The sequence below is a fragment of a genome, unplaced genomic scaffold, assembly GCF_019419815.1.
Source record: "Pyrus x bretschneideri cultivar Hongxiangsu unplaced genomic scaffold, Pyrus_bretschneideri_v1 Contig34, whole genome shotgun sequence".
Classification (NCBI taxonomy): Eukaryota; Viridiplantae; Streptophyta; class Magnoliopsida; order Rosales; family Rosaceae; genus Pyrus; species Pyrus x bretschneideri.
The window spans coordinates 1,528,715-1,546,461 of record NW_025999657.1 but is presented as its reverse complement, the minus strand read 5'-3'; the positions used below and the strand labels follow the sequence as shown (position 1 = coordinate 1,546,461).

The 17,747-nt window shown below is 37.0% G+C and overlaps 1 protein-coding gene and 1 pseudogene across 1 annotated transcript in view; both read right to left on the bottom strand.

Annotated features, from left to right (window-relative positions):
- Positions 1 to 2,002: 2,002 nt before the first annotated feature.
- Positions 2,003 to 4,445, bottom strand: LOC103961106 (annotated as a pseudogene).
- A 5,492-nt stretch (positions 4,446 to 9,937) lies between these two features.
- LOC103961074 overlaps positions 9,938 to 17,747 on the bottom strand; it is a 38,582-nt gene continuing 30,772 nt past the window's right edge. The window contains 13 exon segments of the mRNA XM_048591470.1: positions 9,938 to 10,521; positions 11,023 to 11,131; positions 11,803 to 11,855; positions 11,973 to 12,185; positions 12,262 to 12,543; positions 12,629 to 12,787; positions 13,130 to 13,489; positions 13,570 to 13,791; positions 14,017 to 14,143; positions 14,776 to 14,912; positions 15,008 to 15,185; positions 15,914 to 16,417; positions 17,363 to 17,544. Coding sequence (XP_048447427.1) covers positions 10,174 to 10,521; positions 11,023 to 11,131; positions 11,803 to 11,855; positions 11,973 to 12,185; positions 12,262 to 12,543; positions 12,629 to 12,787; positions 13,130 to 13,489; positions 13,570 to 13,791; positions 14,017 to 14,143; positions 14,776 to 14,912; positions 15,008 to 15,185; positions 15,914 to 16,417; positions 17,363 to 17,544 — 2,874 coding nt within the window. The 3' untranslated portion in view covers positions 9,938 to 10,173.

Below are 17,747 nucleotides of genomic sequence, written 5' to 3'. Positions count from 1 at the left end.
GCCTCTTCATGACTATCATCTTTAGAGTTTCTAACTCTTACCGAAACACTTTCGATTATTTGAAACCACTTTTAGCCTCTCTCCCTTGAGTGTCATATGAAACATATATAGTGTAAAAACACTAAGCCTTATAAACTACAGAACTTTATTTTTTTGTCACAGGACTTGAAAATAGTCGAATAATTAAAAGGCCGACTTGAAAAGAAACAAACAAACACAAAAAGATCTTTGATGCCTTTGTTGAGAATCATGCAACAAATTAACTTGCAATAAAAACCAAAACTATAAGAAGGGAGCCTTACATATAAAAATATAAACAATATTTTGAGTAACTCTACTAGTTTTTATACATTTCAAGGAGAGTAAAAATACAAATATACGTAAAGTCCAACCAAAAAATATGGAAACAATTGTTTAAAATACTAGTCATACCCCTAATAATTATATTTGTTAACATAGCCCAGCCTACACAACTTCAAAGAAATCAATATGCTCCATCAACTCAATTCCTCATTGACCTTTTTTTTTATGGATCACTTTTGAAACAATATGTAGAATCTGTTTGTATCCTTTATTATTATAATCAGCCTAACGCTTCATCAATCCTTTTTTGCAAAATTAATTTCAAATACATGTATTGAATGAGGTTTTAGTACGCAGTTAAGATCTTCTCATGGTTTGGTCATAGCTTCCTGAAAAAATTGAACTCTAGTTAGATAAGTGAAGTACAAGAATACCAACTAAAATTCATCTTCAATACTAAGAAGCTAGGTCTTGAGAATTAAATTTTACACGGAATCAAGCTCTAATCGCATCCATGATTTACCAGAAAGCTAAGTCGAGATGGAAAGTCTCTAACTAGTTTTTTGATAAATCATCGAACGACAAGAATTCACCTCCAACTGCACAAAAAAAACAAAAAAAACAAAAAAAACAAAAACAGAAAAAAAAAAAAAAAAAAAAAAAAAAAAAAGGATTTTGGTTTATATCAAGTCTGAAATACATGAACATATAAAAACGATATATATAAGTAGTCCAAAAATATCAGTGATATATACCATGAAAGATACATTTGAAATTTAATCAGAATCTACTATATATGTTACCATAATTTAAGAAGGTCAACAATTATTGTAATAGTGATTGATGTATGAAACTTAATATGCTGACTAAAAAATTAAAGAATTAAGCAAGTGGTCATTTATCACATTGGTGAAAAAGTGTTGAATTCTTGCATGACGGTGTGAGTTTAGCACTTATTGGTGGCTAATCTAACATCTAATCTAACAAAATCTATCGTTTGACCCAAAAAAAAAAAATAAAAAATTAAAGAATTAATGTTTAAAGAAAAAAAAAAAATTTGAGAATGAAAATGCATGAATAGTGGATCTTGATATGTTAAAAAAAAAACCTAACTAGTACCAAATATAATAATTCTTAATGTGGTCAACCCTTGACTTCAATTAGTACACATCTGTGGATATCAGTCTAAGTTTGATAACAAATATACATGCTAGGTATAATTTTTATTTTCAATAAACAATATTGTCTACATTAAGAGGGAGAGAATGGGGTTAGGCTCACAATAGGTTAGCAATAATATGACTCAAATTCACATTTTGCGAGAATCAAACTTAAGACCTCTCACAAGTAGCCTATGTCCTAATTAACAACCTTAAAAGTCAATCTAATTATCCTCATTTATGCACATCTACACAATTGTAAATTAAATTTGTAAGTATGTGATAACAATTTTATAAAAAATTAGAGTAAAATAAAAGAAAATATTTTTTAAAGTAGAAAGGTTGTACAAACTTAACATCAAGATTTAATGGCTATATTACTTTTGCTTTGGTTATTTTATTTTTTTTTTTTCAAAAGATGCTATTTGAGGATTGAAACAAACATTGAAAACACCTGAGTTGTGAGTATCTAGTACCTGGCCGCAGATTTGGAGGTAAACTCTAGTCGGTCGTTGATATACCAAGAAAATTAGTTAAAGAGTTAGCATCCCCACTTAACTTTTCCATAAATCAGAGGTTGGATTAGAGCTTAATTCCATAAAACTTTGACTGTCAAAACCAAATTGCTTCACAATGAAGGTGCATTCTAGTTGAAGCAGCCAGGACATGACCATCAAGAGGTTTCCACCATATATTTCATCCGATTTATAAGACTGAACCATCGTATAGGTGAGATCACACATTACAAAAGCTTGTGATGGAACAAAATAATGAAACAAATAATTTCTAGCATCTTTACACAAGAATAGTTTCCTTGGTTTTCTCGACTTTCTCTCCAGGGCATTTTCTCCTGCTAGGTCAATTCCAGCACTCTTGGTCGCCATCTTTACCTGCCTCACTAGACCTTCTGGTGAGCAATTTGCATGTTCAGGCTGTACTCTATCTTTCATTTCCATGCAGGTGAAGTTTAATACAACCATGTTTTTGCTGAAGATCCTGGCTGTCGGTACGTAACCATCTCTGTGTCTAGTGTAGTAGTAGCAGCCTGCAGTTAATTCAGCCGCATGTGATCTTGATCCGTAGTGCCAGTGAATCCCAGCAATCTTTCCGGATAGTTTAGCTCCAGATCCTTGGAATACTCCTTTCGCAGCTGACAATATTCTATTTCCGTGTCTTAGTAGCTTTCCGGAGTACCATTCCAGGAAGAACTGTCCGTACTCAGTGTTCCATGTTCCATCTCTTTTGAAAAATCCGGTGTCTTCAGGAAATTGATTGTACTGGCCAGAGTCATGGGGTCCACTTCTTCCCCAATCTCTCTTCCCCAGTGCCTCTGCTGATGTTTCCAAGGAAGCTCTCACGTACTGCATGACATAAAAACTTGTTTTAGGAATAACGAATATCACAAAAATAAATTATCGAAATATGATGTGGTTTGGTTTAGGGTCAATTAATTGGTCAGCAGAAATGGAATCAAGGCTTCTGTTCAGAATAATTACCTTGTCATAACATTGGAATTCCCCGATTCCAGGAAACCTCCAAGTTCCGTTGCTTTCTGGATAAGCTGGATATCTGAGCTCCCCACAAGGACCCATGCCTACTTGAATTTCCTGTACAAGTAATTGGATGTGAGTTTCCAACTTTGAAACAAGTCCCTTGTAATTTGAGACGAATGTCAACATTCGTCGAATGATGCCAGCTTGTCCTAGCCCAAATTAGTTTTCTTCTGTTTGAAAATCTTTTTTATTTTTCCAGTCAGACACTGGCAAAAATCTCTTTATGTCTAGTTTTTTGAACTTTTGAATTTCTACTACAAAAATAATAGCATAAAGTTGAGTTATAACATTTTTGTTGCAGATAATTGCCACAATAACGTCGCCCAAGTAGTCAATGAATCTGTCGTGGAAGCTCCTCATGTAATCGGTGTAGACCTGAATGGACTTCTTCCTCCGAGAACAGGCAATGAATCACATCCCAAGGATATGTATTCAGGATTCCTCCTGCCTGATTTGTCTGTGTAAACAAGGTCAGGGTTCTTGCTGACTTCTTCAAGCACCCATGGAGGTAAAGGAATGCTGAAAATTCATAAAATTTGTGCTTTAGTGAATGGCTGCATAAATCCACACTAGGTGGAGTTAGATCAAACTCTGGGCAAAAACATAGAAAGCACTTTCTGCTCATAAGCACTTTTATGTTAAGCATGTCAAGGGTTCCATTACAAATCCAACAGCTTGGCTGTTTGTGTTGTGTAAGTTATAGAGAACATTAAACATAATATACTGCAATTAGAACCACCAAACACACCTGCATGAGTCTCCAACATTTCCTCCGCACTGATGAAAAGACATGACGACTTGGATCTTCATGCCGTGCTCTTGCACCATCTGCACAATCTCGGCATAACCTTCCCAATTGTACTTGGAAGGTCCGTCCTCCTCCACCAATCCCCACCACACATCCACCATAACTCCTTCAACCCCTGCTTGCTTCAGGGCCACCAAACTTGCGTTCATTGCTCTCGGCTTATTCAAATGCCCTCCGTGACTAACCGTGTCTAGCGGAAGCATCACGTACACAGGCACCTTGTTGTCAGTGCTGGTGTGAGCAATATTGGGTAGTGCATGAAGCAACTCTCTCCTTCCATCAGAGATGGTCATTAAGTTGTTCTCGTGCAAGAGCCGTGTATCTTGCATTGAACTCTTTGCCCGGAGACGGCATGATGGCTTGATTTGGGCAAAGCATATCGTGCCGGGGGAGTCTTCAGAGGTTTTAAGGCCCTTATGGTATTTAAGATTGACTAACGAAGTTGAAGAACGGAGAGTTAACGTCATTGTATTTTCTGAAGTGTGTTTTGGGTTTTTGAATGGAAGGGAGGGAAGAGAGATGGAAGACGGGGTTGCGTCCTTATTTATAAAAATAAATTCCGTCTTGAGGAATGGCAGGTTTGGTGGGGTCCAGTTGAAAAGAGAAAAAGTGCCAGAGATCAAAGCAGCTCAGCTCACATTTTATTTTATTTGTTGGTCTCACTCAGCTCACTTTTTCAAAGTCATTTTCTCCATACAATTTCCATTCTTACAATTTCCAGGAAAATGTGAATTTCCTTTTAGGTTACAAGGAACTTTGGCGTTTACATTGGAAGCAAATTGTAGCGATCGTCTTCTTAAAGTTAATTAAATTAGAGTAATGGTGTTTTAACTAAAAATTCATAATTATTTGTCTCTTAACTTATTGTAGACATCGAAATTTCGGTGAAACAAATGTTCACCAACGTATTAAAGTTTTGACGTGTCAGGGCATACATGGCATACGCCACGTGTCGTACAAATTGTACACATGGCATGTGACTCAACAAAATAGGAAGAAATACCCTTGGATGAATAAACAAGTTTTTCTTCTCAACTTGGGCAATGACAAGGTAAGCACATTTCAATCCATTACGGGCAATGACAAAGCAAGCACATTTCAAGTTTAAAATTGTATTAAGTGGGAAATTAGGCCATAAATAAGACCACTTCAATTTCAATATTGCATTAAGTGGAAAGTTAGGCCATTTGTTAGACCACTTCAATTTCAATATTGTATTAAGTGGGAAATTAGGCCATAAAGAAGACCACTTCAATTTCAATATTGCATTAAGTGGAAAATTAGGCCATTTGTTAGACCACTTCAATTTCAATATTGCATTAAGTGGGAAAATTAGGTAATAGTGCTTGGGTGGGAAAATTTTGTGGTGGTGATTCACTCTCAAAGCCTATAAATAGGCTTCTCCATCAAGAGGAAAAAAGACCAATTCACAAATACATTTCTCTACACACACCAAAACCTTGAAGCCTTAAAGTTCTAAAGCTCTCAAGAAAATCCCGAAGGATCAAGAAAGCACTCTTCGTTCTTCGTCAAATCCTCCTTCAAGATCAAGCCCCAACGGCCCTTGAAGAACTCCCACCAACTCAAGATCAAGCCCCGACGGCCCCTTGAAGAAAGTGTTCATTGTTCATCATCCGTTCATCCTAAGATCAAGCCCCAACGGCCCTTTGGATCAACAACATCAACAAATCCACACATCCAACCGTTCTTCAAGATCAAGCCCAAAAGCTCTTGAAGATCCGCTCATCCATCAACCTTCAAGATCAAGCCCCGACGGCCCTTGAAGAAGTCTACACAACCATTATTCAAGATCAAGCCCAAAAGCCCTTGAAGAAAACCAACTGTTCATTCAAGATCAAGCCTCGACGGCCCTTGAAGAAAACCAACCGTTCTTCAAGATCAAGCCCAAAAGCCCTTGAAGATCCGCTCATCCATCAACCTTCAAGATCAAGCCCCGAAGGCCCTTGAAGAAACTTCCATCAACCTTCAAGATCAAAGCCACGAAGGCCCTTGAAGAAACTTACAACTGTTCATCCAAGATCAAGCCTCGACGGCCCTTGGATCAACAAATCTACATCTTACAGAGATAGAATCAAAGGATCAAATTACAAAGAGATCGTAACCCCAAAATCATTAAACACAAAAATATTATTTTGTAGACGTTATTCTTGTTTCTTGTTTTCAGGAATTTTTCGTGTTTACACTTATAAAAACATGCAGCTATGATCTTTTCATCAACTTCGTCAGAACTTTCGTCAACATGAATGAGCCACGTGCCATGCACGTGAGGCCAAATCAAGGGAGAAATATAGAAAACAAAAGTGAAAATTGTCCTTAACTTTAATCCAATTGGAGTGGTTCCTCAACTTTAACCTAATTAGAGAAATGATCATTTAAATTTAATCCAATTGCAGTAATGGTCCTTCAACCACGAGTCATTTTAACGAAAGTTCTAACCAAGTTGATGAAAATGACCATAGCAGCACATTTTGATGAATTAAATGACCAACACTCCAATTGGGTTGAAATTAAAGGATTATTACTCTAATTCAATTAAGGAACTATTGCTACAATTTTCTGGTGAAAATTTTAAAACTAATTAAAATTTTTGAACCACCTTTAATTTGTACTGGTTACGTTTCTCCTGTGTTTTTGGCCTTGACTTATGGAAAGGGTATATTAGTTAAAAGATTTGTGGCCTTGACTTATGGAAAGGGTATGCATTCATGCAGGAATTCTGGTTGGATATTCTTATGTGATTAAAATATCTTGAGCTAGCACTTGTGATATTTTGATATATCTTGAGCTCCTCTCTCTAAAGATGAAAATATCTTCAACTGATGATTCATCTCGTCTGATATTTTTGGACCAAAATCTGTCATTTTCCATGTTTTGCATCTAAAGTTTTGTTCATTTACCGTTAAACCCGCGTGAAGTGAGGGAACTGAAGCTTTTGTTTCTATTGATTCCCTTGTCTAGAATGTAATTGCCTGAGCGCGTCAAACTGTTTATGACCTGTTGTATGGTTTTGGCTGTGCATGTTTTAAGCCTTTTATTGTACGTTAATAATGATATGCGGCTCCATACCACTCTTCTAAAGATCTAGAATATAATTGCTAGCATCAAGCGGTCACTTAGTACCACAGTTTAGCGGTATTCTTCTTCTTTTGTAAGTGATAGGTCTTAGGTTCGATTCTTGCCAAAGGCAAAATTGAACCACATTTTTTATAACTCATTGTGAGGTTAAGCTCATTCTCACGCTCGTGTAGATAATACCGTTTATTCAGGAAAAAAAAAAATTTTGAGGTGTGCCTACACAGCTTCGGATCTACACCATTTGTTCAAGGTTGACTGGGCATTCCCAGATCCATTAGCGATTTCAAATTGAAGTTGAAGGGCTCTATCCTCTGGTTAACTATAATAGTGCGACGGCATCTTCGGGAAGAAGATGATTGTGAAAAAGAAGATTTTTTTTTTTTTTTTTTCTAAAGACTTGGTCTAAAACAATGTCGTTTTAGACAATTCTTTAATTTTTTTTAAATGACTTGGCCTAAAACAACATTATTTTTGCCAAGTTTATTTTTTTTTATAACCCACAATAGTCCCATGTTATTTTTTTTTTAGTAACCCACAGCTGTCCCCAATTATACCCACAACATTTCCCAATTATTTAAGTCCCTTAAAACTTCGCCTTAAGCCTCAAGACTTTCACCTAGGCGGAATTATCCATAAACGCCTTCACGTTAGCCTTTTAAAACATTGGGTAGCATTAACGAATATCTGTAGGTATTCTATTCTTCTTTTTCTTTCAGATGCTTGTTTATCTGTGAAAAAAGAAACGAAACGTCGGGCCTATATCTATAATTTGGTGTGATAAGCATTGGGTGGTTTTGTTTTGAACAGTGTAGAGAAAACCCCACAAACAAGCTAGCTAGGGTTGTGTTAGGGTTGTGTTTGGTCTATGTGTTAGACGACACCGCATTTCGTCTAAGTTTTCTTGGCTAGCAGATGGCCCTCTACCACAGTGGTGGAGAAGAATGATACCCTTACATGACAGCGGGGGACAATATCGCTCAACTAAAAAAAAACAAAAAAAAAGGGGGTTTTCTGGGCTTTGGTTGATTTAGGATAAGAGAGAAGTAGTAGTGCTGGGAATGGCATTATCAATTGAGCATGTGGTTAACAAAGTCTTTGCTGCTTTCACTTGTCTTGGATTTGATGTCTTTCCATTAAGCCCTCAACTCTGGAGTATTCAAACTTATATTCAAACTTAATCGCTTCAACGACTCCGCATTTTTTATTGTTTTTGGGAAAGTTCTGGCCGCTCACGCACGCCTCCATCTCACAATCGACTTGTCCCAGGAGGTCCCGGAACCCTTCGGAAGTTCGAAAAAACACTTGTAATTAACTTTGGGGACCCTTCAACAATTTAAGCAGGTGCAGCGGAGAGGCTTGTTGCCTCCATGGATGTGCATGCAGTAGTGCTTATAACGAAGAAGAAGAGGTTTCTAATTTTTGTTTTAATCCTCCAAATCGTCTCAACCTCCCAACTTTAAACTCAAGTTACCCCATCCCCCTGCACCATTTTCCGTTCCACCACCTCTAGCTGCCTAATTTTATTTCTTCCAAATTCATTTAAGTTTTTTAATCCTAAAAACTCCCAATTGTAATATATATGTTACATTAACAAATTTCATCTTTGTAAAGTCATTAATTGATGTGTTATGTTGCTGAGGAGAATTTGTTGGTTTTATTACCTTTGAGATTAATCTTGATTTTTTTTTTTTGAAAGCACAACTAGTGACAAGCCACGATTATCTATTCCTTCTAAGGGCCTAGAAGACTCATAGAGGCATTTCAGCTTTCTCTTGGCCACAGTCAAGCAAACTCACGAACTTAGAGCCTCGAACTCGGGACCTCCTTGTTTTTTGTATTTTGAGAGCCGAAATCCGCGCGCATTACCACTGTGCACTTGATGTGATTGATTAATTTTAATTATTCAATGAACCAAATTTAATAAAAAATAATGATATGGAACCAAACTAGTCTAATATTTTTTTTTTTTGAACTCTTATCTTGCGACCCCCCGATCTTGAAATCCTGGATCCGTCACCGCAGCCATTCCCATCCTATTCGCACCACCGGCAACCCCGTGATGAGAAGATGTCCCCATTCCAGGATTTTTGGCTTTTTTTCGACCAATGCCGCGTTGCATGGATGATAGATGGGAGTCGTATAGTTGTGTGTGTTTTCATATACCAAAATAATATCTGTGTTTGAAATTAACCAAAATAACATCTACATGTTGCGTGTGTTTTCATATACCGACTGAAGTTTTGATGAGAAACATTTACCTTATTGGCTATTCATAATAATATCTGAAATGCTCCAAACTCAAGGTAGTAAATTAATTTATTGGACTGTTAATGGGTACCTTTTGGTCATAGCTTCCTGAAAAATCGAGCTCTAGTTAGATAAGTGAACTACAAGAATACCAAAGATGCATTATTTTAATAATTTTGATAAGGGAATTGTTATTAGCATTCTAAAAATCTCATTTTACACTCCAAATTCTCTATAATAGAAAGAAAAATACACTTGTGAGAAGTGTAGAATGAGATTTTTAGAGTGCTAATAACAATTCCCTTTGATAAATCGCAAACCAACTAAAATTCATCTTCATTACTAAGAAGCTTGGTCTTGAGAATCAACTTTTACACATAATCAAGCTCTAATCGCATCGATGATTTACCAGAAAGCTAAGTCAAGATGGAAAGTCTCTAACTAGTTTTTTGATAAATCATCGAACAACAAGAATTCACCTCCAACTGTACAACAAAAAAAAAAAAAAAAAAAAGGATTTTGGTTTATATCAAAGACAAAACGTGAGGAAATGGAGCAGGTGTTTGTGCAGGATTTTAAACTACGTTTTACTGGCCGTCCCTGTAGCAATAGGTCTTTGAACGCATGTACTATTGTAAAACCACATTACGCGACAGGTCTAAATTGATGGTTTATTCTCCCACATTCGTTTTTGTATAGAGAGAGAATTGCTCATTCACTTGACAAATAAGCAGAGAAGAAAGGGTAAGGCCAGAGCCCAGACCTGCATATAGGTATAAATTTTTCATTTGACTCACCAGAATCCAATCGCAGGCGCACGATATTCGGTTCCCAGGTGATGATTCTAATTACCACAATGAAATTACACACACAATCTGTTGATCTATAATTAGCACCTTGAGCAAAACATCAACAATGGTGATACAAATTGCATCCAACGCTATACGAGAGACGATATGCTCTACAGCAAAATCTGGAAAAGGCCTTTACAATATAAACTCACATTTCAGTTCTCTTCTAGTGATTCCAATAGAGGCCGAGGATCGTTAATAACCCTCATAGGTTTCCAGCCAGATTCTTCCTTGGTTTGCCTTAGAGCCACAAGCTGAAGTGCGTCGCTTTGGACTTGATAAATGTGACACGCCCAGGGGTAAGAATCTGGAGCAGACCAAACCCTTTGCCCTTCGAATTCCGCCTCTTCAGCAAGTGATTCAGCCACACAATACGCTATATCAAGTTCTGGCTCAATAAAACTAGGCACAGCAATGCATCCGGGAGACACATATCCCTCTGGAGCCCGAGGATGCCAAATTGATACCGGTGCTGCATAGTCCTCCAGGCAGTTCCTCCATACCTGCATATGTACGTATGGAGGTTATCAATTTATGAACAAAGAAAGGTTATTAATATATGAACAAAAATCGCAAACTTAACCATGAGCCAGATCAAGATTACAAGGTTTAAAAGCAGCTTGAAAATGAGTGAATGGTTTATGATGACGATTCCAATATCCCCTACTTTCATTCCAATCGTTATTATGTAATAAAAATGAAACGCTCTCGACTATTCCACACGTGATCTGCCTTATATATGAAAAGAAAACATACAGCTTTCTCCTGAATCCTGATGATGATTAAGTTGATCATCAATAGCTACAATTTGTATGAAGGAACAAGAAAACACTGTGTTTCAACAATTCGTCTCCATTTTTCAGGAGCATATTGAGAGGCATGCCATTAAGGGAAACCACAGATATAACAAAAAATAAAAAAAAGATGCGACCTAAAAAGTTCTATTAATCCTCATAGACTAACCTAACTAGGATATAAGTCTACTAGTGACTATAACTTCTTACCAAGTCATAACCAACTGGAAGTGCAAACAATCTGTCAATCTTGCAATAAACAGCAGCAACGTTTGGAGGATGGCTGCCAATGTGAGCAATATCACCAATCGAGACATAGCTGAAAATAAAAAAACCACTCATCAATTTTCACAATGACAACGAGCAAGTTAGTAGCATCTGGTAGTGAAATGCATAATTTCAGGAGACTGAAATGTTGAACTAGTAAATGAATTGAAGCACGGTTCTACTTTCATTAGAATATGGGGTATAAAAAACGACTTTCATCTTAGCAGAAACACTTGAGACATGTTATTCTTTTTTGTAAATCACATTATATAAAAGGTTAAAGAGAACCATATATGGCCCCTTTCGTCTTTTCTCAACTTTTTCTCCTTTGATTGGGGTAGAGTAGGATGAAGCCCTAGGCGTAGGGCATTAAACCAGTGATATACCATAAGCTTTTAGCTCAGCTAGAGAAACGTCTAGGAACAGCTCTTTTCAACATGACAGTGGGACAAAGAGCCTTTAAAAGTATCCTAGCTAATCATGTCTTGGTAGAAATTTGGGGTTTTTTTTTACAGTAAATGTCAACATTGCAGATAAATATTTTAGGAAAAAAAGAAAAAGAAACAGCGCCTCTAACTGATGCAACAGAGCATTCACGTGAATTTATAGGCTCTTTGATTGATACATAGAAAGATGCATTTGAAGTCAGAGACCAAAATATAAAATGCAATGAACATTAATGTTTTCAAGAAAAATAGAAAGTAGAAAATCGATCATAATTACCCGTCAGGACAGATGGGTCTCCAAATGCTACATATTACATCATCTTCGGGAACCTAAATATATAAAACAGTTATTCATCTGAGACTACAAACCCATAAGCTGCCAAATCTTGACCATATAACAAGAAAAGTACTAAAAATGGAAACAAGGTAACGTGAACAATAAATCACCTGTTTTCTGCACAACATGCATCGACTTCTGGATTCTTGTTCGCTGCTCCAAATCTTAGAAAAGTTGATGTTGTGTTTAACAAATCTATCATTCAATGCAGAATTGTATGATGGGAGCTCTCTCAGCCTAGTAATTGCCTTGTTCTGTATACGGTGCTCTCTCCCATCAGCTTCAGACCAGGAAAAATACACATGTCGCTGGCTTGATGGAACCTGAGAATGGTGAATCATATTAGAATTATGTATATGTTACCTCTTAAAAGAACTAATCTTCAGGTACAGTATTAACCTTCAGCATTAGGCTTTTCATGTCCGACTGATATGCTTTCCACATCTTACGTACTACGGAACAGATCCTAACAGCTTGGGGTTCATTTCCCGGAACTTCTTCAAGAATGCACTTTATCACCCGAACAAAATTTTCCGATCTCCTAAAATTTTTAAGGTGGAGGATCAAGTGAGATGGTTGATTGCAGCCTGCTTTTGCCAACTCCACAGCCATGAGCTCTTCCCAAGGTACATCCCACACAATCTTGCAAGGTTTCTTATCCATTTTATCTGGAGCCAAACACTAGGAAGCAAAGAAAAAAGATTGAATGTCAAGCTTTAAAAAAACATTGGGCACAATACGACTATTGCAAGACCACTTGACTAACCTGAAGCAGCATGACTCGCTTATTAGTCACTAATACAATTCGTTGGTAAGGCACAACATAATGATCTTCATAATAGTCAGACAAAGCAAACTTTGATGGCTCCTTGAATATTTCAGTACAACCAAAGTGCCGATGTGCTTCTGCAAGGTATAAAATCATCTGCCAAAAAGAAACAAAGAAAGTAAAATAAATAATAAATAAGACTTGTACATTAAGATAATAGCGACGACTTTTTGGTGTGAGCAATGTGAACTGTCAACAAATTACCCCAAGCCTCACAAACATTTGTAGTAAAAGGCTAATAAATAACATATACTTTTGATTCGTATTTGATACGTGTATGTCAAGAATCTCAGCATTGTGCCAATTAAAATGAAGACTTAAAATCACAAAACTGAATCTTTTACCATCTCCTTATGCATCCTGTATCCTACTCACTCACACTCCCCGGAAAACCAAAGCAAATAGTTTATTTGATCCTGAATTTAAGTAACAATTTACCTGCCCAACAGCTTCTCTCTCACAATATTCTCTAAGTACAGCATCAGCATGGATTGCTCGGGGATTTCTAATTCTCTGGAAGGTTGTCTTGCTATTGAAAACCTCTAAACATTTGGAACAACTTGCTCCGATTCCATCAACAGTCAATGAGAAGAAGTCCAATGCCCCACTGACTGGTTGCACTATCACTCCTAGACAAGCACGCCCAAGCCCTTGAACTAGTCCTAAAACACCATCTTGTCTTGCGCTCTCTACAGGCTTATTCACCACTCCAGACACCCCAAAGGCAACTCCTTGCACAAGTGCTTCTGTACCTTGCATAATTCCATCACCCACCCCAGTTATTCTCCTTGACGTCACCTGAAGCCATTTCAAAAACAGCCCTTCGTCATAACATTGCATTACTAATTTTTATTTCTTGGTTAATATGAAAACCTTACCTGCTTCGAACGCAGTTGCTGAAATTGTCCATCAGTTGACAGCTCAGCAAACCCTTTACTAAGAGAAGCCAAGGTTGAACTTGCCACACCAAGTACATCGACTGAAAATATCAAATGTAAAGGATTATGGATCAGATCTCTCCAAATACGGTGACCAATGGCAGAAACAATGGAACTTTTCCGCATGAATCTGTCTTTGTGCATCACCCTTCTCAAATGCACCTGCAGCAACGACATATTACTGTGATGACTAATGCCTCATCTCAATATTATGATGGATTGGAAATATGTTCTGTAGTTTACATATGAAGACTATTTATAAGTTTGAGAGACTGGAGAGCAAATCATAGCATCTGAATAGAGAACCACCCATCAAAATAAAATGAATACTGATTCTATTTTGCAGATAAAACATATACAAACATCCAGACAAGCTAGGGGGCTCACCTGAATCTTGAATGCACTTCCGACAGCTGATAGTATGGGGCTCCACACTCCTAGAACCCCATGAGGTCTTTGGGCTGGTGCTGTTTCCAATGACACCTTCAGCCTAACTTCTGCAACATCTATTTGGCTGAAAAGAAAGGAAAGAAAAACAGAAAAAAGAGAGTTAAGGAAATAGAACTATTATCCCAAAATCAAGTCACAAATTTATTCCTGATAGTTCACAACTCATATTTCCCTAACAGTAGACACTTGCAAAGTTTGCAGGCCTTCTGCAACGTCCCATGCATACAACTCCAAAATACCGCCACCAATTCAAATATTTGGGTGATAATATTACGGGAACATGAGGGGAGAGAGAGAGAGAGAGAGAGAGAGAGAGAGAGAGAGAGAGAGAGAGAGAGCACCCAATGGGTAAGGGGGATAGAATTCGTAGGGAATCAATGTTTACTTACATCTTTTCTAAATCATAAAACTTTTTTGTAAGTCTCATATGGCTAATATTAAAAGAAAAGGAAACAGAATAAATGCTATTGAAATGACATATGAACCATATTTGATTAATGAAAAGAAGGCCAAATGCCTTAGAATATGAGCTTAACCGCCAAATAAGGACAAAGCAGTGGTGGTCAAATTTTTCCCCCTTTGCAATTTCTTTTTTGTTTGGTGAAGGAAAAACAGCTCTCTTCAGCACTCAACTATATTGCTGCAAATCCAATGAATTGCAGTTTTCTGCACACAAGCAAAAGTTGTGATACTTACTCAATGCGTATTTCCGGATCAACTACTGTGACACTAGGACTTTTAGGCAAACGATCTAACTGTAGATTATTGTAGAAATCCACCAAAGCCCAAACTATCGGTTCGTGAATATTAAGCCTCCAACTCTTATCGGTTACCTATCATGTCATCACAAATTTTGGTCAGAGCTTAGGTACTGCTCACTGTTACGACTGATAACATACATTTTAGGCATAATGTAAAAAGGCATTACCCGTATACAAACATAAGGGTACACCTGGACGCCGTCACTATTATCATTGCGCATTGTAATAGTCATTTTGAACACTGGATAATGCATGTCAGAGTTCATTTCTGGAGCCAACAGCACTGGCATCACTGTTAGTGGGAGCTGGTTGTCCAACTGCAGATGACCCAGTATGAGCTTGAACCTAGCAGAGAGAAACACAAATGTTAGGTGTAATTGTAAAGCATCTTATTTAATAAGAAAAGCTACATTGGAGTGAGGATGGATCTGAAAACACGGAGTTAGAATGAATGTGCTTCAACAGTAAACATTTGACACAGATAAAGACTCACATATTCAGAGAGTTTTGTAAAGTCAAACTACAGTGTTTAGCTTAAAGAACTCAGGTTCTGAGTCTCCTGACAGAAAATTAAGAAGCAACAGTTGCTTTCACAGGCCAGAATTTAGTCTACAATAACTTTATTGAATATAAACCCTAGAACTTGGTTTGCAGGAAATTTGAATGAAAACTTATTTTAGGTCTTTTAATTCAAACTTCCATACTTACAACACCACCTTTACAGCTATAATTCACCAAATATTCAGTGGTTTTACTTCTATTTAATAGTCATGACAATACCAAACTGGTCCTCGATTTATATATACTAAAAATAGGCAGTTCATACAATTATTTTTAGGCATGCAAGTGAAACAACTCTTTTAAACTGCTTCATACTTCTAGTATGTTTTAACAGTTTCGTAAGTGAGGTGACTACAAATCACTAGTCCTCATTAATTAATGTCATTAATAGCTCAATGTATAAGATAAATGAGTGATAAGAATAGTTGAAATTTCAGAACTTCACATAACATTACAGCTGAAAGACATCCTTAAGAAAATGATATAGGAGTATAAGAAGGTTCTTCTCTTACCTGGTTGTTGTACCACCATCATAACCGGTCCAATATGATACGAAGACTCTCTCAAAATAAAAATAGGAGACTTCTTTTGGTCTATGGTCAACAATAGAGATCCCTACATTTCCAAACTCAATTATAAGCTCAACAGGCGAGGCACTATTATTTTGAATGGTGTTTTGCACTTGAGAATGCCTCCAATTTCCAGCAATTTGCAAATCCAAACTTGTCCCAGAAGTTGTGGTGTCTGTGAACCTAGCTACCTTGATATCACCAACTTCCATAACATAAAATTGTAATTCAAGTCCCTCATTTTCATAACATATCCCGGTCCTTTCCAAATCAAGTTCCCAAGGTCCAATTGTAGCACTGTCAACCTTAGCTTCTATGATTTTTTGGCCATAAGGGTCTTCCCAAGAAAAATTCGTAGTTGAAAGAGGCGCTAGGCGAATCCAGGCATCCTCATCGAAAGCAGACTGGCGAATTCTAATTGTTTTACTAACTGTTCTGTTCTCAATTCTGCTCAAATGAAGCTTTAAAAGATTAGTCACCTCTCTTTCTCTTTCTCTCTCACACACACACATATATATATGTATATACACACAAACACACAAAACACACACACACATGACCCTTTTCTTAAAAGAGATGCCCTTTTGCTATTGACTAAAACAGATCTCAAGTGGGCCAAACCATCACTGCTAAAAATTCAACGAATCGCAAATCATTTAGCCATGTAACTACAACACAACAAATAAACTAGCACAATGTGTCTGATAACACTACGACATTTCATTATGACAATCAAATAGTGTAACAATTTTCGATTTATGAGTTTTTGCAAGGGCTTATCCCCGAGTGGGGATCGAAAAACTAAACTTCGGATCACTTGATCACACTGCGGAGTGCAGAGTGACCCTTAAAACTTAAGAATGGGGCGGTGAATAGGTGTGTGTACATCAATGTGCATGTATGCATGTCAACCTCCATAAGAGGGATCACCATAGATTAATGGTTGAAAGGGATCATTGGGAGGTCAATAATTTGAATAGTCCAGTTTCTAAATCACCATAGGAAATCAGCCATATCCTAAATCGTTTGACCATTTGGTGATCTTTTCGGTCATATTTCATCGATCGATAGCCTTATAGCCAACATTTTGACAATACCCATACATGTCTGTTCCTTAATACATACCGTACATCCTGCAAAGAGAATGTATATGTAGGCAACTATGCATATATATAGGGTTAGGATTCGGGGATAAATATAATACACACCATACATTCTAACCTATATATATATAATATTTATCAGCACATAACCAAAACATGAGAATATATATGTATGCATATATGCAGGGTTAGGATCCATAATACACACCATACATCCTAGCCCCCATATATATATCCATATATATATATATATATATATATAATATTTACCAGCACATGATGTAAGTACCTGATGGGACCACTGGTTGATCCGAGGCAAAATACAACGGTGAATCGCGAACCTTCTTCATAGCCCCGAATCTCTGTTCTTAAAAATGTCCGAGTACCATCATGCTTCCTCAAAACAAGGGAAATGGTGTCCTCCTTTACAATTTGAACAGGGAATGACCAGTCTGTATTTTCTAGTCGAACCTAACAATGGAACCAAAAGAAAGAATTAAATTTTTCAGAATGCATAAGATGAAAGCTCGGATCATTCATCTATGTAAACCGAAACAAAAAAAGTCCAACATGATTCCAAAAGAAAAGGTTCTAGTTCGGGCAGGATACGACCAAATAAAGCCTAAATTAATCTATCTGGCTTTCATGTAGCTTTTGCTTCTCCAAATATGATA